The sequence below is a fragment of the Larimichthys crocea genome, chromosome XIX (genome assembly GCF_000972845.2).
Source record: "Larimichthys crocea isolate SSNF chromosome XIX, L_crocea_2.0, whole genome shotgun sequence".
Taxonomy (NCBI): domain Eukaryota; kingdom Metazoa; phylum Chordata; class Actinopteri; family Sciaenidae; genus Larimichthys; species Larimichthys crocea.
The window spans coordinates 8227583-8247171 of record NC_040029.1 but is presented as its reverse complement, the minus strand read 5'-3'; the positions used below and the strand labels follow the sequence as shown (position 1 = coordinate 8247171).

General features: G+C 43.6%; 2 protein-coding genes across 2 annotated transcripts; one reads left to right on the top strand and one right to left on the bottom strand.

The window, feature by feature from the left end:
- The first annotated feature begins 438 nt into the window (after positions 1–438).
- cdadc1 (cytidine and dCMP deaminase domain containing 1) lies at positions 439–6219 on the top strand. The gene is made up of 12 exons (XM_027291472.1): positions 439–456; positions 554–653; positions 878–978; positions 1065–1242; positions 1961–2261; positions 2657–2863; positions 2939–3066; positions 3454–3503; positions 3867–4036; positions 4115–4304; positions 4377–4425; positions 4507–6219. Exons 2-12 carry the CDS (start codon positions 554–556, stop codon positions 4605–4607), a joined length of 1575 nt encoding a protein of 524 aa, XP_027147273.1. The 5' UTR covers positions 439–456; the 3' UTR covers positions 4608–6219.
- Positions 6220–6265: 46 nt separating this feature from the next.
- cab39l (calcium binding protein 39-like) lies at positions 6266–19132 on the bottom strand. Its single transcript, XM_019271141.2, has 9 exons — positions 18847–19132; positions 11518–11644; positions 10145–10309; positions 9953–10071; positions 9706–9874; positions 9540–9599; positions 8550–8615; positions 8306–8449; positions 6266–8221 (listed from the first exon to the last, which is right to left on the bottom strand). Exons 2-9 carry the CDS (start codon positions 11617–11619, stop codon positions 8042–8044), a joined length of 1005 nt encoding a protein of 334 aa, XP_019126686.1. The 5' UTR covers positions 11620–11644; positions 18847–19132; the 3' UTR covers positions 6266–8041.
- Positions 19133–19589: the final 457 nt, after the last annotated feature.

Genomic DNA, 19589 nt, shown 5'->3' with positions numbered 1-19589 from the left:
AAATAAATAACTCCAAACTCTACATAACACATATTTACTTTTTTATTGACTTTTAAATGAGCATTTATGAATAAATTAGTGTTTTAGCAGCAGGGGCTTTATTAGTGTTGACACCTCATAGCCACGCCCCATTTCGTTACGTCAGCGTTTCGCTGACGTAACGAAATGGGCGTGGCTATGAGGTGTCATAAAACCGGAACTTCGTCAAGCTGCTGACAAGATAACAATTCTCCTTCCAAAATAAGATTCACAATACATACGTGATATATTTATACAACACTGGATAATATCTCAAACTTAACATGTTTAACTCTAAATACAGTTAAGTGTAAATGTCTGAAGTAACCGCTCACTTTTATCCGTTTTAACGTTAGTTTGATATGTCCAAGCGCTCCGTTATGCTCTTATTTTGAAATCCGCCACCGGAAACGGTTCTATCCTGACCCTGTTTCGCAGGTTGTTATTAATTCTGGTTGAACTCTTCTCGTCCTGGCAGTCGCTCCCGTGCTCTCTTGTGCATTATTATTATTATTGTATTATTATTATTTTGTAGATGGAAGGAAGAGGCGACACTCGGAACCGAGCTGATGCGGACCAAGCCAGGCCGGGTCAGACCAGAGACAGCAGCACGCAGACTGACAGCAGGGTGCAAGGTGAGCCGGTCGTAGGTTTCTGTTGTGCCCCTGCCATAAAACAGCTGATTGTGGTCTACATGGAGTGTGTGTGGCTGCAGCACAGAAGGAAATGCATGTGCAGATGTTAAAATATGAGCTGTCAATCATCAGCACAGGGCAAACTAATGTAAACAAGAGTGTGTGACAGGATGTTCTCCATCCTCACACAGTGTGATCACACCTTGCATTTGTTTCTCCTGCAGGTCATGGCCCCAGGCTGTCAAAGGTGAACCTCTTCACGTTGCTGAGCTTGTGGATGGAGCTGTTCCCACAGGAGGAACCTGAAGAGGATGAGCACAGTCAGGTGAGTCCAAACACATTTTATTTACATGAAATCTCTCCCTCTCTCTCTTTCTGAGAAGGTGTTGTTTTGAATCTGTTTTCTTCCAGATCCGTGGGCTGGGTCTGGTGGTGGTGCGGGACAGCAAGGTGATAGGACTCCACTGTTCAGGACCTGACCTCCACGCAGGACAGTCAGCCATCATCCAGCACGGCGCCGGCCTGGCCGACTGTCACTTGTACTTCTCGAGGAGACCCTGCGCCACCTGCCTCAAGATGATCATCAACGGTGAGGAGAGAGGGATGAGGTGAAACCAAACACCAGGTGTTCCTTCAGAGAAACACACACACAAAAACAGGATCCAGCTTTTATTTAAAATCTTAATTTTCGATGATGTCGAGAGCACAGCAGAATCCACCAAACAAGCAGACGACAGTTACATTCAAGAACAGAGTGGTCAGTACTTTTAATTTCATGTGTGTGCAGCACTAACTCTAAAAGTATAATAATAAATAAAATGTTTCCATTCAGGGCTTTATAAAGAAATAGAAACCAACACCTATCACAGCACAATGTTAGAGATCTCCAACCTATCCTTTCATACGAGGAAAGAGGAGGCAGATGAGTGTCTGCCATAATCCATAATTCAGAATTAAGTTGCATTAAATCCAGTTTAGAGCGAGAGGGAAACATCACAGCTTAATTTAACGTGTGTGAAATGTGATTTAATAGTTATTTAAAGTAACTGTTGTGATGGATAGAGAGTAGAGCCTGCGTACGACAACGCTCCTAACAGTTTGCATGATTATTAAACTGCATTTAAATCAGCTGTCAGGTCCAAACGCTGTGTTATATTAACAGTTAATAGGCATAACAACTAGACTCTACTGAAGAACTAGTTTCTGTGGGGTATTTAAATACTGTATTCACTGTAAAAGAATTTGATGTTCACTTATTTTGAAATGTTTGTTGTTGTTGTCCACATGGGATGTTTGCTCTTCTCCAGCTGGAGTCAGTCAGATCTCCTTCTGGCCCGGAGACCCGGAGGTCAGCATGCTTCGGAGGTCCGCCCCTACAAACCGTTCAAACTCCCACGCTCCACCTGACTGCATCACGGAGGAGGCCGCGCTGGACGCCGTGGCGACCGAGAAGCTGAAGTCCAACGGGCGCCCTCACATCTGCGTGCTGCTGCAGCCGCTCGCTCCCGGCCTGGCGCAGTTTGTGGACGAGACGTCCAGAGAGTGTGACTTCATGGAGAGAGTGAGCGACGACGAACCGGGGCTGAACACAGAGGAGCTCTTCAACAGGTGCCCCACTACACCCACTCCACCTGCTGCAGCAGTATGAGGATAATTTCACTTTTTACTGATGCTCGCAGAGATCCAGCTTAGTCAATCAGAGGGCAGGGCAGCCTGTATGTGAGGTGAAAACCACAAGATGCTGCTTGGAAATCTTATTTTTGTGAGAGTTCAGTTATAATTAGAGGATCTAGATCAACATTTATATCAACTCAGAGCTCCTTTAAGTACTGAGACACCGTTTGGAGACATTTTACTGAGTAAATCAAACACAAATTGTAAATTTTATTTCCCACAAGTATTCAAAAACTGCTGAAAGATGCACGCTGACTAAAATCTACATTTAAAGTGAGACTGAATCTCAGTTTTCTGTGGTCTGATGTTTTTCACTTTCTGCTTCCCAGAGAGCGGACGAGACACCTGAAGCATTTCTCCAGACACTTCCTAATCGAGACGACCCAGCAGCACCGGGCCATTTTGACCCAAATGGGACTGGAGAACTTCTGCGTGGAGCCGTACTTCTCCAACCTGAGGAACAACATGAGGGAGCTGGTGGAGGTTCTGGCCGCGGTGGCCGCCGGCGTGCCGCAGCAACACTACGGCTTCCACAGGTTAGAACCACTCACAGCTCTTCACGATCGCAGCTGATGTTACGTGTTGGTGATCGTGTTGTTCCCGTGACGCAGGGAGCTGCATTCAACCCCCGAGCCTTCACTAAACAAACCCTCGCCGCCTGCTCCTCGTCACGACGGAGTGTCTCAAGAAGGGGCTCGCCATTGCATCATCCAAGCCAGGCTGCTGGCCTACAGAACAGGTTCAGTTGGTTTCTCTGTTTCACTGAGGAGGGGGTGTCCTGTTTCACGTCGGGCTGAACAAGAAAGAGATTAAAACATGAAAGCTGCAGCTGCTCGACTCAGAAAATGAAATGTGCAACCGCACATGCAAATAAAAAGAAGAGAGCCAGGAGTAATAATTAGTTAAACAAACTTTCAGGTTTGTCTGCGTGCCATATCACTGTTGAGGTTATGTAACTGTCAACCTGTCTCAAACTGTCTAACAGCATACCAGCTCTGACATTTCACCCAAAGTCACAGATTTTCTCTCCACGCCTGCAGGACATTTTTTCACACTGACAGGCTCAGGCATCACAGATAATGTAAAACACACGTCAGCAGCTTCTTACATGTTATTTTCATTCCAGAGGACCCCAAAGTGGGCGTGGGCGCTGTCATCTGGGCCAAAGGACAGTCGGTGAGCAAGCGTTTCTTTTGATTGAAGTTATTTTAAATGACGTTATTTCTGTTTTTGTTCTGCTGCAAATGGGATCAAATAAATCTGTGTGCTGTTTCGAGCTGATGGCTTTTGACAAATATGTGATTATAAGAACGTACACCACTCTTTAGTCCATCCATCAGGTAGCTGTGCCACATATTTTACTGTTTTCTCTTCCCATACTCACTGAGATTGACCCAAGGAGACTCAAATATATTTCATGTACACATTTTTGCATGATTCGTAGAGACCTACCTGATTTATAGCATAATCAACTTGCATAAAAGTAGAAGTTGTGAAGGGTATGCATGTGAGCAAGGCTTTAAATGTCTCTCGTCCCAGGCTGGCAGTGATGGGACGGGGTGTCTCTACCTGGTGGGTTGCGGGTACAACGCGTACCCGGCAGGCTCGCAGTACGCAGAGTACCCCCAGATGGACAACAAACAGCAGGACAGACAGAGACGCAAGTACAGATACATCATCCACGCGGAGCAGAACGCCCTCACCTTCAGGTCAGAGCTGCGACGTGAGAAAACAGCATCTTAAAGTTAAAGAACTCAAAACTTAAGTGTTGCTTCTGATGCTTTCAGGACTCGAGCCATCAAACCCGACGAGCCCACCATGCTGTTTGTAACTAAATGTCCGTGTGACGAGTGTGTGCCTCTGATCCGAGGAGCCGGCATCACGCACATCTACACCACAGACCAGGACAGGGACAAGGACAAGGTGGACATCTCCTACCTGAGGTTCAGCAGCCTGAAGAACGTCAGCAAGTTCATAGTGAGTACATGGAGTGACGTGTCTTTAGGTTTTCCCCATCGTGGAGAGTCTGACACTTTCCTGTCTTCACAGTGGCAGAGGACCCCTGCGGCTTCCTCGCCGTCCTCTCCTCTCCACGCCAGTAAGCTCCATCCTCCATCTTCACGTCTCCAGACGTGCCTTTGCGCCGTGTCGCGTTGTAATCCGTGTCTTTTTGTTGCAGACGGTTGCTTCGGGAAGCACAGCAGGCAGGCCGATCAGGAGAACCACAGCAACAAGAAGCTGTGCACCAACAGATCCCACGACTCGCCGACTGTCAGCTGAGCGTCACCCAGGATGACGGTTGGGCGGACGGACAGATAAACCAAAATTTTTAGCTGCAGATTTGATGTTTGATGGCTGCATCAGCGCAGAGAGAACTGAGAGTGAATATTTTCTCCCTGAAGATCAAATCTGTGCCACGTCACCGTTATTTATTGGCTCCTTGTTTTGTTTTGTTATGTAATCAGGACCTTTCCCCGTGTCCCCCTGTAGACTGTGAAATCTGCTTCTGCATGTTTCTGTTTCATACTGTACCACGCTGAGTGAGAGCAGCTGAGAGAGGTTGGTAAACTTGATATCGATTTTTGATTTTATTTGATCGGGCAGGGGCTGCTTTTAATAAGAACTGTCTGAAAGTTTCCCTTCAAATCTCAGGGTGCATCCCCAAATCTGATGTGTCCTGTCAGCCCACTAACAGCTGATCCAGCAGATGGCACTGTTTCTTCTCTCTTCGCCTAGTTTCACTACTCTACTCTTAGTCCAGGGGCCACCCTGAGCAGAGAGATAGACATTAATTCATCTCAGTGTGTTTCAAAGTTAGTCATTTAACCCGATTTAGACACCTGATTGCATAAACTCATTCAAATGTGGCTGGATGCTTAATAACACTTTTCGTTTTTGGTCTGACAAACTCAGAACACATATTTTAATCTACGAGAGTCGGGATGCGCCCGAAGAAGAGGGAACTACTTTTTTTGCTGTTGTATGTTTTACATCCAGTGAGATGGAGAGATGAGATCAAACTGAAAACATACAATGCGCTGACCTCAGAGAGAAGCCACTCATAATGGATGGATAAATGATGGGAAACAGGGACCACAAAGAATAATATTTAAACTCGTAATATAAAGCGTGAACTCTAGATTTGTTTGTTTTATTTGTATAAAATGGTGAATAGTTTAAGGTGTGAGGATGAATAGGGTTTAAAAGAGCTGCACTTTGACTTGAAAGGCCGTTGCTGTGACGATATTTTACTTATTTTATACTTTTTATCTTGTTTTGGATGGACGCAGAATGCACTTTTGAATCTCAGGCTCGGAAGGAAGATTAAAATCTATCAGAATCCATTTCACAGTAATCTTGTTGGATAAAATGAGACATGAAGCTGCTGATCACACAGCTTTACTTTATTTTTCTGCATGACAACCCGTTCTGCTCGTGGTGTACGTCACATTTCTGTTCACACTTCAACATCCGAATGTTTCTGTAACTGAGGAAAAAAGCCTCTCAGCATGAGAGCTGTAGTGTTAAAAGAAAGAACAGTTTGAAGCATCTCAAGGCTGTACGAATACACAATGTGAAAATAAAAGAATATATAAGAGTTTTCTTTATGATGAATTATTGCAAACAAATGAGCACACACACACACACAGAGCGTGCATTCCCATCCTTTTATTTGTCGTGAATGTGGTACAAGAGCGTCAACGTGGAAAATAAAGCGGCTGCGTTCAGAGACGACACACCGGGGGGTGGGAGAGAACGTGGAGCTCTGCTGGCTCCGAAGCTGCTGAAAGTTTGGCTCAAATGACAAAAATCTGACGTGAAGCTGGTTGAGTCGAGTTTTTATATGGTCATGTTCATACGTCACAGCTTAGAACATTAAAAAAAGAAAAAAGAAAGCTGGTTTTTATTTTTCACTCAAAAGACAAAACATGGAACTATTTTTTCTTCTTTTACACCTGATGAAAAGAAATCAGTTCACGATTGTTAGTGTCAGCGCTCCGCTGCTGCCTTTTTATTCCTGTTTTTATTTGACCATTAGTCTTTAAATTTAGTTCGAAACGGTTCAAATTAAAGATCATCATGACTCCATTAAAGATAAAAAGTAACCGAATGGATGCACATCAAGTTAAATTTGTTAATTTTAAGAAAACTGAATATTTCTTTTATTACTTCCAAGTGAAATATAAAAACCAAAACCACTTTAAAGGTGTTAACTTCACTGATTTTGCACATTTCTTGGTCCTTTAACTACATTTGGATTTTTTCACAGTTACATTTGTCCGTCGAATCCTGTTACGGGTCAACTTTGGCCTCACTCTGCGACAAGTTTCCGGATGAGTTTGAACTTTGAATCAGCTGCAAAAACGTTTTTGCAAAAATGTTTCTCTCGACAGCGTAACTCAAATATAGCGAGTTAAGAGGTTCACTGCTTAATCATAACAAATATGTCCAATCAGAACATATTTTCATTAACATAATAATTAAGCTCCCCCTAAGAAAGATACTGAAAGTACAAAAAAAAAACAATCAGAGAGAATAAAGAAGGAAAACACACCAAACCAAAAAGGCACCTCTCAATAAAACAGCACAGACAGAAAAAGGAGTAAAACAAAAACAGCAAAGTGCCTCCTGTTCAAGTCTCACTCGCTTCAGGTGTGCAAACCACAAACTGTACATGACAAGAAACTATATATGTAATAAAAAAAAAAAATACCATCGAGCAGTGTGGAAACAGTGATCAGCTTAAAGAGTAACAAAAGAAATTAAAATAATACATTTGAATCATCATTTAACAGAAAGTGCTATCAGCCACCAGCGACGAGAACCAGTGATCAAAATGATTGGAGCTTACTGTACCGATAGCAGCCCGATGATGTCACGACACGATAAAATAAAACATAAAAAAAAAACGCCCTTCATTTCAAAGTCTAGAGATTCCTACAGGTACGATTATTGTTGGCAATTTTTTTTGGTCAACAAACCGATTCACTCGATTCTCGGTCGTACTCGAGCTGACTGGAGATTCCGACGCCAAACATTTCGCAGACGGGCGCCGAATCTTTGTGGGTTTTTCTCAACTTCGGAGAACTACTCGTTTGAATTAGCAAAGCTAAAGTCTTACATTACCGTATTACATATTGCATCAGCTTTTGAGGAATAGCAAGGAAGACGACGATGCTACGTTGGCATTTTGGGATTGTACTCGAGTCTGACGAAGCTAGCTTTGGCGAAAGAGAAGTTTGGCTTTGAGCAGTGACTGAGAACGTTTCACTCTGACGACGTCCGTCCTGATCCTGATCGCGTTGACTCTTGCTTGATTTATTTTATTTTTGATTTGCAGCTACTTCATTTCAACCGTTACAAATGAACTCAAGCGACTGAACAAAAGCGCCTTTTTTTTTTTTTTTTTAATTGCTGGTTCTCCCGACAGAGCAAATCAGCTGCCTCCTCCGACACCGCGAGCTGTGGCACTAAATGCTACACATGAAAATAAAATTTACAAAAGAAAGATCAGTGATTGAGAACTACGTCTGCACAACTTTTAAACGAACCAACAAAGAGAAAAAAGACAAATAACGTTTTGAAGATTTGTTTTTTTGTTGTTTTTTTTAAATACCCATTATTGTTAATGTGTTTTTTTTCTACTGTACGTCTTCCTATTGATAAAAAGTTGGGGTAGAGGCCAGAGGGGGTGGAAAGGGGGTGACGCTCCTCTAGGAGGCCGGTTTCTTCAGATCCCGGATCTGTTTGATTAGGTAGGTCTTCTCGTCGTTGAACTGCTCGTCGTCTGTGCGATCCTTCTGGAAGTTGCTCAAGAAGTCGATTAGTTTGGTCTGGTTCTTGAGCAGGATGTCGATGATGGGCTGCGTCTTGTTGGGGTTCGCTACGAAAACCTACGAGGGCAGAAAACAGATATTTCTTAAATTCTGTCTTGAGTGGAAACCCTAACGCTCAAGTTAAAGGTTTTTTTTTTTTACCTTGAAGACATGGAAGGCCTCAAACTGGATGTTGGGACTCTTGTCTCTCAGCAGATTCATCATCAGCTTGAGATTCTCGGGCTTGCTGATGTAGCGCGTCATCACCGTGAAGTTATGTCTGTCCAACAGGAGCTCGCCCAGAAGCTGGAGGAGAGTGACATGAGACGAAGAAATGATCAAGATCGAGCAAGGGGCCTACTGGGAAACAGAGTTCTTTAAATCAATGTATGAGTCAGAGTCAAACCTTTAGAGACTGCCGCTTGGTGACGTAGTTCTCAGAGTGCAGCAGCTTCTCGTAGTCTGCAAACACCTGCAATTACACAAGGAACGCCTTACATGATCCGCTGTTAACAGACTGACGGTGGAATCTGGGACGTGCAGTTTAACACCTCCGGTTGTTTTGCATACTTGTCTGCGTGCCTCCGAGGAAGACGTGCTATTTTTGAAACAAACAACCGAAAAAACGAGCGAAACTATTTAAACGTGGGAATTCGAACAAACAAACAACACGTCTCAAAGAGGAAGTGGATTCTCCCTGCAGCCTCCTCGAACTGGAAACTCCAAAAAAGACACAGCTCAGTGCAGAGGAACTTCGTGTTCTTATTCTTGAACAAATTAAAGTGACTTCTGGCTGAATTTTTAGTACCTAAAAATGTATGTACCTGGGCGGGCCGTTAACATCTAATCAAAGTGCTCTATTTTTTACATCTGTCAACATCTGGAAAAAAAAAGGTGGTTTCATGGAGTTTCTTCATCCTGGGGGTGAAAGGGGACGCTCTGCCCGAGGAGGACTGACAGCACAGAGCTGAACTTTGTCTCCTGATGAGCTGTGACGCTGCGAGGACTTTCCACTGATTCACTTTTCCTGGAACTTTAAGTGAATTACTATTCCTTACTTATCGGCCCCTCTTTTCCAGCTTATTGAATAGTGTCTCACAAGACCTGTGGATGCCAGCCTGTGACCAACGTGTGTCCAATGTGACTGGGCCATTGAGCGCTGAGGCGGCTGATACCTGACCTGGTTGTGTGTCTGCGGGTCTCTCGGGGGCTCCTCCTGGTCAAGCAGTCATTTAGAGGCAGTGTTTATGTTCACGCCGCTGCTGATACGTGACCTACGTGGGAGGTGGGTGTGTGTGTGTGTGTTGCATGGATGTGGTGCAAGATAGAGGCTGAAAAGTTCCACCTGGTGACACCTGGTTCAAAATACCAGCTACAGTGTTTGGAAATCACTCACAGCATCGTAGTTCTGTTCGAGGAACTCGGCCACGAGCACTTTGTGTCTTGTCAGGAGATCCTGTGAGTGGAGACAGAAACATATGAAGCTGAACATGTGTCGTAGAATGACGGCATGATGGCAGATGTTAGCAGAAAACGGAGGTGTGACGAGATCACGGCGGTACCTTGAAGGTGGCGAAGGCGTCCGAGGCGATGTCGAAGGTGGACATCTCCACGTAGTTGAAGAAACTGTTGAAATGTTCCGAATGGAGAACTATCTTGGCGAGCGGCTCGTGGCGGATGCACTCCCTCAGCATGATCCCGCAGTTCAGCGCTACCTGAGGCGTCTCGTACCTTCAGATGGAGAGAGTGTTAGCGCGACCTTGTTTGGCAGCCGCACTGTGCTCGGTTATGTATCGGAGAGTGTCTCACCCTTTCAGCAGGATGAACAGGACCTCTTGGTGGGAACAGAAATATTCGACGGTGGGGCTCCTCGTCCCGATCTGCCTCCTCAGGATGTTGTTGAAGATCTGACACACATCTTTCTTCCCCTGAAAGATAAAGTGTGATTAAGGTGAAGCTCATAAAGACAACAGAACACCGTCTACACCGTTCTGTCCTCACCTCGAAGTCGATGACCTGCAGGTTTTCTACCAGCGACATCAGCAGGCCGCTGTTGTACAGTTCCTGGGCCAGCTGGGCCACCGTCTCCGTGTGAGGCTCCTTATCGTTGCTGCCGTACAGAATCTCCTTCATGGACACCAAACACTTGGACACCTCCTCAGACGCCTGGAGAACAGAGAGGAAGATGGAGGAGGATGTGAGACATGAGTCAGCTCTAAGCGCTCAGGGGACGGCTGCTGTCATCCATAAACATCCAGGAGAACAATGAGAGTTGACTGGTAGATAATTACAGCTCTGTAAGACAATGTTAGAGATTTAAAGTCCTCAACAGGGACGTGCTGAGGTAGGTGTGAAATGAGACTTCCCTGTGATGGTCCCACTAAGTGGAAACCAGATGGGATGGTGTGGTCGCAGAATGCTGTGAAAGCCATGCAGGTTAAAGTGTACATTGACTTTTAAATAAATCACCAGGTGACGGTGTCACCAGCAAAGCACCGTGACACCGTCACACCTCCTCCTCCTCCTCCCTGCTTCAGGCTGGGAACCACACATGTAGAAACCATCTGCTCAACTTTTCTGCAAAGGCCAAAAATCGCTAATTTGGACTCATCGGACCAAAGTACAGATTTTTACCGGTCTAATGTTCTATTCTTCTTGGTCTCCCTCAGTCGTGTTTTCTTTGCAGCAGTCGACCATGAAGGCCTGATTCACTCTGAACAGCTGAGATGTTTCTGCTACTTGAACTCTGTGAAACATTTATGTTGGCTCTAATCTAATTTGCGATTTCTGAGGCTGCTAACTGTGATGAACTTCCTCATGAGTTTCTTCCGTCATAGCATTTGATGGTTTTTCGTGACTACACTTGATGATACATTCAAAGTTCTTGATATTTTCTGGATTAGCCGACCCTCAGGTGTTAAAGTAATGATGGACTTTTAATTCTCTTTACTTAGTTGAGTGGTTTTTGCCATAACGTGGATTACAACAGCTGTATAGGATGCTACCTCTAAGCAACATGACAGAAGTGTGCAAAAGGCGGCTAAAAAAACAAACAAATATGAAACATTCTGTTTTTTTGTTTCCTACATAACTCCATATGTGTCCTTTCATAGATTTGATGTCTTCAGTGTGAATCTACAAGGTAAATATGAACCTAAAACAAACATTACAAAGCGACTGACATGAACCTGAACTTGGCTCATGTGGGTAATTTTATGTGTGTGTGTGTGAGTGTAAACTGTCTTGACAGTGAAGTGTCAGGAGGTGACAGGTCCAGGCTGTTCCACGTTCTAATTTCACAGAGGGCTGTCACCCGTCGGGCCTCTGGACACCGAGGCATTAACACACGAGAGGAACACGCCGTCCTCCTCTACCTTGTCTGTCTTCTTGTCCTGCTTGACGAGGATGGCCAGGTTCTCCTTCAAGGTCCTGACGATGTCCGCCGGACTCTTGTGGGATTTACCAAACAGCGGCATGATGGACGCGCACTCACCTCGGGACCTGGAAGACACAAAAACACACATATGAATAAAGAAAGATTCTTTTCTTCGTTTCCACAACAGTTCATGACAGACTTTTTTCCTGAATCAGAGAAACTTGGCTCTGCCTCTGAACATTTCTGTGACATTTAGGAGCTCGCCAGCTTTTCTAGGATACGTAATGATGGATGAGCGCCCAAACGATGCTGACTTTGAGGCCGATACTTCAATATTTGGCATTTTTGATCAGTGCTCTCTGGTGGACAAACACTGTTTCTATAAAAGGAGGATTTGCACACAAACCTGACCTGATGATCGAAGGTTTGGGGTAAAAGTAGTAAGCCAGCGTCTTCTACCTCTTATATGAGACAGATTTGATGCAGTTTCTTTACATATTTATTGTATAATGAATCAATATCATGAGGGATTTGAGTCAGACTGCACACACAGATGGTGTGTCACGCTCTAAATGCTGTCTAACATCCTGAAAATGACATTTTGCGAAGAAAATCAGCAAATACAGAGTCAAAAATATCAGCCTTCACTCCTCCGCCAACCCATCTGCAGCAAGCGGGCAGTAATTCACCAATCAAAAGGAATTCCTGGAATGAATGAACTTTTAAACTCCGTCTTCAGCCGCTTGGTCTGAGAGCTCGACAAGAGAGAGAGAGCGGCCGAGAGCGACGCAAACTTTCCCGTCACGCCTGAAAGACAAATTCCAACGTCACATCTCGTCTACGTGAGCGACAGCTGCAGACTCTGACGGGACGTCTTACTGTTCTCGAAACCTCAGTCGAACATCAGCGGAGGAATCTTCTTTGTAGAGGCCTGATTATAACTTTTGGTGCATTTAATGGCACGTTAGTTCATTTATTTTTTCGTGACTCTGGTCACCAAACCTGACCTGACTTGGCCTGAATATGATCCGTCGAACTCGTCTGAGTCGGGCTCAGGTTGTATTTTGCCCTGCTGCCGTCAGAATGTCATGAACTGTTTATGTATCAACAACAGTACTGATACACTGAGTCTCAAACAGGGAAATGTTTGGTCACGTCCATGAATGAGTGCGTGAAGGCAGAGGCCAGGTCAGGAACAAGCGGAGAACTTGTGACTGCTAATCCTCATCTGGGAATGTGAAAGGGCATTAACTCCATCTCCAACCTTCATTCCTCTGCATCCACCTCTGCCACCGTTCCTCCGCTCCATCCACTCCAATCTTGCATCTTTCCAGCTCGACCTCATTTCGTCCATCGGTTCAAATCGTCAAAAGTTTGGCCTTCTCCTGTGAAACATCTCAACATCTTCTCGCTTGCACATGACCTGAAGCAGTGAGCCAAATCCATTCCCATCTGAGCTTTTCAAGGCTCGATTACAAATAAATACCTTGAATCGTCTGCTGAGAAATCGAGGAAAGCACAAAGCATGACTATGAAATACGAGTCTCTTTTCTCTGTAACAAAGAACCTGGATTTGTAAAAACACACAGGAAGAAAACAGCCCCGAATTGGAATCACAAGATTTTCACCTGATGAAATCTCCGCTCAGCTGAGCGCGTTCACTTCCCTCGACACTGACCCGCAGTGTTCAAGCGTTTACTTTTGGGGCTTAAAGGTTTTAATGTTGTTGTTATTGTGATGTTTGAGACAGTGGCGTTGGTGGGAGGGCAGACTGCTGATTCACATTCAAAGCCAGTGGAAACCCAAATCCACAAATATGTAATTTAGCAGCTCAGCGTTAGGAGTGAGAGAGTACTCGGCACAGATCATCAGAGTAAAATGTGGCATCAGCTTTTTTTAAATAAGCAATAAATAAAGGATAAATATTGTTATGAAGCTCAGTTTTAAGGCCGTTTCTTATAAATATAGCAGCAACCTCTGGAAATTAAACTCAATAACCGTGTATACATTCATGTAAACAAGGTCTAAATTCCAAAACAAAGGGACAAATCTGTGGTAATTGGTTGGACTGAAGTAAGACTAAAGGAATTGATTGACAATTTATTACTTTATTACTTTATTTATTACATTACTCTATGCTTTAAATAACAGTCAAACCAGGCGGGGGTCAAAAGGTGAGGACATTACGTTTGGCGTGGTTACGTTTGGAAATTTATTGCAAGAATTATGAAATTAATTGTGTTAACCAATGATGAAATAATCCACATCGGTTGTCCCACAAAACAAACAGAACCCTTTGTGCTCGCGGTCAATTTGCCTCCCCAAGCCAACCCAATATCGTGGCCATGAGGAGAGACCGGTTCACCTGCCACAGCCCACAAACTCTGGTTTTTGTCAAAGGAGTCCGGTCTGCCGGCTTTAAAGACAGCACTGATGGATATCTGCACTTTGTTGAACTAGTTCACTTCATTTTGGAGATGCTTAACGAGACGCTCAATCTTGATATCACACCTGCATTTTTTACTATTTGAAGCCAAGGCTTTAAAAAAACAACTTTGTCCACAAGCTGCTGAGTGCACAAGATATTTCAGAAGGTCAACTTGAACTCAAGGAGCCAAGGAAAGACGTAAATACCCTTTAGTTCCTTAAATATGACGCCAACTCGAGACACATAAGACACAGTAGAGCTTTAAGGAAATGTCACATTTCCACTGTGTTGATCCTCCACATACCTCACCTCGATTCGATTAGAGAGATGTAAAGAGGGTGCAGAGTACACATTCGAGGTTTGTCACTTCAGACAAACGTCACAAACGAGGCTACGTTACGTCACACCTGCACAACAGAAGCCCGGTCAATGTTTGTCAAAGGATAAGCAAGCAATGAGGAAGTAGTTATCAAAACAGGAGAGCCACATTGCAAAAGATTTCCTGCTCTTTAATCCAATCATGCCGTCGACTACTGTGTCAGATAATTAACAGTCTAATGTTTCCACTGTGTCGCCTGGCCTCCCTGCTGCTGCTAAATGTTTCTGATTATTAAAGAATACTTAAAGGGCCCATTTTTAATCATGCCATCACACTTCTTGGAGCGGTGCAAGGCTTAAACTCCAGGTGACTGTGGAGCCTTCATTTGCCACTTGTAGCCTACTTAAGACTGACTAAATGTTGCGTAATGGAACTAATCTGGTGCCCACTGAGCATGAAACACACACAGCAAGCTGTGATCTAACAGAAAAGCTCCACGTTGCCCCAAATATTAAAATTCTCAGATGTAATTATCGACATTTTAAGGAGCAAATGAAATCTTTTGCCTGTTTTTTGATATTTCTGACACATCCTGTCACAGTAATGATGATAATTATTATTATATTTATTATAACCGCTCTCTTTCAGGCTGCAAAGCTGCCCCTGTTTTCATCTTTGATGAGAAACGCTGATTTGAACACTTTGGTATCAAACTTCCTGTTGGTCTAAAAGAAGAAAATGTAAACGTAATGTTAAAATAACTAATAACTTTTACTGTTCATCCGCCTCACGAGTAATAAATACAGGCGTTTTATTTTAAGTCATAGCTGCACTTTGTGTGATTCATCAGGAACGATTTCAGCTCCATCCCTGCCTCGTGTAATTACACAAAGACGTGTCTTGCATGCTGACGCTCTGCCTGCGCCAGCCGTCGCTCTTTTATGTTACTCACGGTGAAACTCTCTGACCGGAGACGTTAAGAACGATGACATATTTCAGCTGTAAGCAGATTATCTGTAAGCGTGACATTTGCTGTGACATATGGGCTTAATGTCAAAGCAGACGCTGGAGAAGAAAAAACACTGTTCACTTCCACTTTTACCAAAACAGTCGCTCAGTGCGTTCTGAATAATTCAAGTCGTGCATTAAAACTTCTATATTTATTGTTCCATTTGTTATGGACTGTATAAACATGGACATAATCTCCGTGATGTCACCCACAGGTTTCTGAAGAGCCGTGTGGTGACTCTCCTGCCTCCACCGACTCCTGAAAATGGGCAAAGACGTCGACCTGAGGCGGGCTGAATGACGCCTGGTTGCTCAAACAAGCCACCTACCTGTCAATCAAAGCGTCCACGCTCTTAATCCTGCATAACTTTAAGCCTTAATATAATGTGAACAGGTGAGTTGTATATAAATTCACCCTCAGTACAGTTGTCATGAACGGGGAAATTAGCTACAGAGACCAAAACAGTTTTTTGTACCAGGCTGTAAACATGTTTATTTCTGCTGTGAAACATGGGGACTTATGGAGACTGACTCAAGTGGACGTTTGAGGAACTGCAGTTTGTGGCTTCACTTCACAGCCATGGAGGTTTGTCAGTCAGGGTTGTAGATGTATTATACATGAACCTTGCTGCAGTGACTCCAGGTTTCAGCATTTCGTCGTCCGCCATGAACAGTCAGTCCAGGTATATCAGTCGAGGGCCGCTGCCCTCATCAGATAGCACATCTGCCTTTTGCAGCATCGGGTTACAGTAACACTGTAAAAAGCAGGTACACTGATAGTGGGCTCTTTTGATGACTAATCAAAGTCATTCCAAGCGTGGCGAGATAGTGGACCGTCACACCTACATGTCGCTCTGACAACAGCAGCAGCAGCGAGCGCAAGTTTCACGACTTGTACTGAAAAACAGGTGATTTTAGTAGCTCCAGAAAAAAACAAATTAGACTTCAAGTCTTGAAGCTTCACACGCAGCTGCTGAAACATCAGAAACAGAAAATTATAGGACGACTGCAAATGAAAAGGCCTGATTCAAGTCTTCGCACTCCTTTGAAACTCTCTTTAAAGAGTCGGAAATGTATTTCATTTAGTCCCGAAGGCGTTCAACAATGCCCTTTCAGAAAAGAAGAAAGGTGGCTGCCTCTAATTTAACGACAGCATTTCTTCTCGGCTGTCTGGAATGCAGAGGCAGCCGTTCATGATGCAACATAACACATACAACTGGAATTTAAGCAGTCGAGGAGGAGCGAGGAGGATATTTAACCCTCGCACAAACACAAAGATGGCTGCTGGTGTAAGCCAAGTTGGTTTAAACTGGAAACCAAACATGTGGAGACTTTTTGAGCCTTGAATCAATGGAAACCAAACATGTGGAGACTTTTTGAGCCTTGAATCAAGGTGGTCAAAACCGTTCAAGGCCCTGGTTTCTATCCAAGTAGCTCATTTGTTGCTCTTTCTATGCCAGCTTCCCGAGACAGGGCCGAGGATCCGAGTGTTTGATCACGGCCTGCCACAAACTACAAAGAGGCGTCCTCTCTGCAGACGTTTCGCACCGTCCTCTCTCCGGGGCAACCTGGGAGGAACGCTGCCTGGAAAGGACAAACATCAGCCCATCCTGAGATTGATAATGAACAAAAAAAAAAGGATTTCATGCCAAAAATGCCCCCAAGCAGGAAACACTTCACTGAAGCACACGGAAACCTCTGTAACAATACGATCACCTGCTGCATGTGCAGCTGCTTTAATAACCACAGTGACTCTGTGTCTGCACCCTCAGTCAGGTCTGCAAGGCACCTCGCTCCAACCTCCGCCTTGGAAGTTCAGTAAAAATGTGGCAAAACTTTTAGTCATGTAACAGATATGAAGTCATATATTAAATCAGTGATGATTAGTGATGCAATCCACGTTGCATTGACCAGCTGAAGCTGCGCCCACGTCCAGTTGCTTCATCCTGAGTGTGCGGTCATGTTCGGGGTCAATCAGGGTTAATATTCTGAGTCAGTGACAGGCAGGCCCTCTCCTTACCAGGATATGAGCCTACTGTATCTGATCTTTCTAATATGAGAAGGCAAGTAAAGGGAGGCAGAGGAACACCGGATGTTAGGTAGATTTGCTTTCAAATTAAAAGCACGGCTTGAGAACTTGTTATTCCGTTAATTAAAGCACACAGAAGACGTGAGAATATCCAGATGTGAGAGAAGATCTAAAAGTCTAAAATGAATCTGCATAATACCCATAATAATACTGCCCGTCCAAGAGCAGGGTTTTTTCTTTTTGTCTTAAACATGAATCAGCAATCGGAGTCTAATCATGACTCATAGCTTCTGTACATGACAATAGACATGGTACTAATGGAGTAGCAGCATTATAAACTGACACTACTCTGCACGGTAGTCAGAAACAACAATTATTTTCAGTGTTTGTCAACCTATCAGTGATTTCTTCAACTCTTTAATTATTTTATGTAGAAAATCAGAGAAAATACCTAAATGAATTATAGTTATTTAAGCTGAACACACAAAGCAGCAAATCTCAACACATAAGATGGTGAAATAAGAGCTTGTTTACATGATACATTTGCCAGAATCTACCTATTTCTGTATATCTATACCTATATTATTATTATTATATACTGTTATTATTATTATTATTATTATTAAGTATTACGGTTATTTTATTTATTATTAATTTATTTTTATACTGTATTTATTATTTATTATTATTATATATATGTTATTATTATTATTGTTTTATATTTTTATTATTATATTATATTGTTAGGATATACTATTTATTATTATTATTATTATTATTATTATTATTATTATTATAATAAACTGTTATTAACAATAACACTACCATCAAACCATCAGTACTATTACCATCATCTTGCCAATTACCTTATGTACCTATTTATTTTATGTTTTTTAAGTGTCCTTGTCCCATTCTGAGTTTTATTTATCTATTTTTTCCTACTTCAGTATTTTATTCTATTGTATTTTTATTGTATTCAAATATACCGGACTGCTATGACGGACCTAATTTCCCTCCGGGGATTCATAAAGTCATCTATCTATCTATTCATCTATAAAAGGGGGAGTAAAGATGCTTTTATTTTGAAAAGCATGGCCGGTAGCTGCGTTGTCTTCATCGTGTCCAGCCTGACGCAGGTTCGTCTTAAAAGTAACCCAGCAAGGAGCAAAGACAAAAACACACAAACAAAAAGCACACAGCGTGTTTGTGCTGCTCGCTGATGATTAAAGATCCCGTGGAGGAGCGTGTGTTCACAGGGAGGAGTAATAACACATAAAGGCCGAGTGAGGAGTCCCAGACAATGTGATTTAACACGGCTACACCCCTCTTCGCCTCCGGCTTAAACTCCCCTCTCCCGAAGCTAATCACAGCTGTCTGCATCATTTCGCAGACCACACATTAGCACGGTCACACTTCTCACCGTAACGCCTACGCCTTCAACCGCCACCAACTGAAGTTAAAAACACAGTCAAGGGCAATAATGTTTCACCATCGGGGTAACTACGAGCCGACGCCGCTCGACAATACGAGCCGGAGACGTTACCTTTCAGTTGGGTTTTCTTTTTAAACGTCTTCGGTCCCGGTTCCCACAGCAGCAGCAGCCGAACCGAACCGAGCCTCCTCCGGATGGTTCCCCTGTGTGTTCACGCCAGGAGGGCAGTTAGAGAGAGAGCTAAAAACTGTGTGTGTGTGTGTGTGTGTGTGATACAATTTAAAATGTGTGGAGTGTGTTGAAGGAGGCAGAGCAGGAATCCATCTGCTCGTCGGTCGAGCTAACGCAGGCTAAACATAGCGATTTCCGGTGTGAATCTTCAAAATAAAACACCAAATGCGTCTCATTTTTTACCCCTTTCGGCACGAAAAACAGGGCGTGAGGTTTGAATTCAAACAGAAACAGCCGCCTCGCATTAAAACACTACTTATCTCACCAACACAAGCGCTATTTCGTCTAGTTGTGCACTATTGCGTTGTCATACAGGCGAGTTTTGCTTTATAGCGCAAACTACGTCACGTCCGGTAGCGGTGCTTGCTTACGTTCGCCAGCTTGACGCATCTGTATCTTTCCAGCCGCGGATGAGTCTCGTTCGCATCCGCTCATCTCACCTCCTAACCGCCCTCTTCTCGTGTCCTAATCATATGTTATATCATCAAATCAGACGAAATGACAGTTGATTTCACTCTAACACATCATGTGAGACTCCTTTTGCCTTTATCTTCCTTTAAAAGTAAAGAATAAAAGAAGAAAGGCAAGTAAAGGTCGCGTAGTGTGCATATTGGAACGAAGCC

Excerpts from the sequence above, each read along its gene's own strand:
- cdadc1 (XM_027291472.1), top strand. The coding sequence starts at position 554 with ATGGAAGGAAGAGGCGACACTCGGAACCGAGCTGATGCGGACCAAGCC. Across the intron at positions 979-1,064 it reads AAGAGGATGAGCACAGTCAG|ATCCGTGGGCTGGGTCTGGT; the intron begins GTGAGTCCAAAC and ends GTTTTCTTCCAG. Across the intron at positions 4,037-4,114 it reads CAGAACGCCCTCACCTTCAG|GACTCGAGCCATCAAACCCG; the intron begins GTCAGAGCTGCG and ends TGATGCTTTCAG.
- cab39l (XM_019271141.2), bottom strand. The coding sequence starts at position 11,619 with ATGCCGCTGTTTGGTAAATCCCACAAGAGTCCGGCGGACATCGTCAGG. Across the intron at positions 9,875-9,952 it reads CTGTTCATCCTGCTGAAAGG|GTACGAGACGCCTCAGGTAG; the intron begins GTGAGACACTCT and ends CTCCATCTGAAG. Across the intron at positions 9,600-9,705 it reads ACGCCTTCGCCACCTTCAAG|GATCTCCTGACAAGACACAA; the intron begins GTACCGCCGTGA and ends CTCCACTCACAG.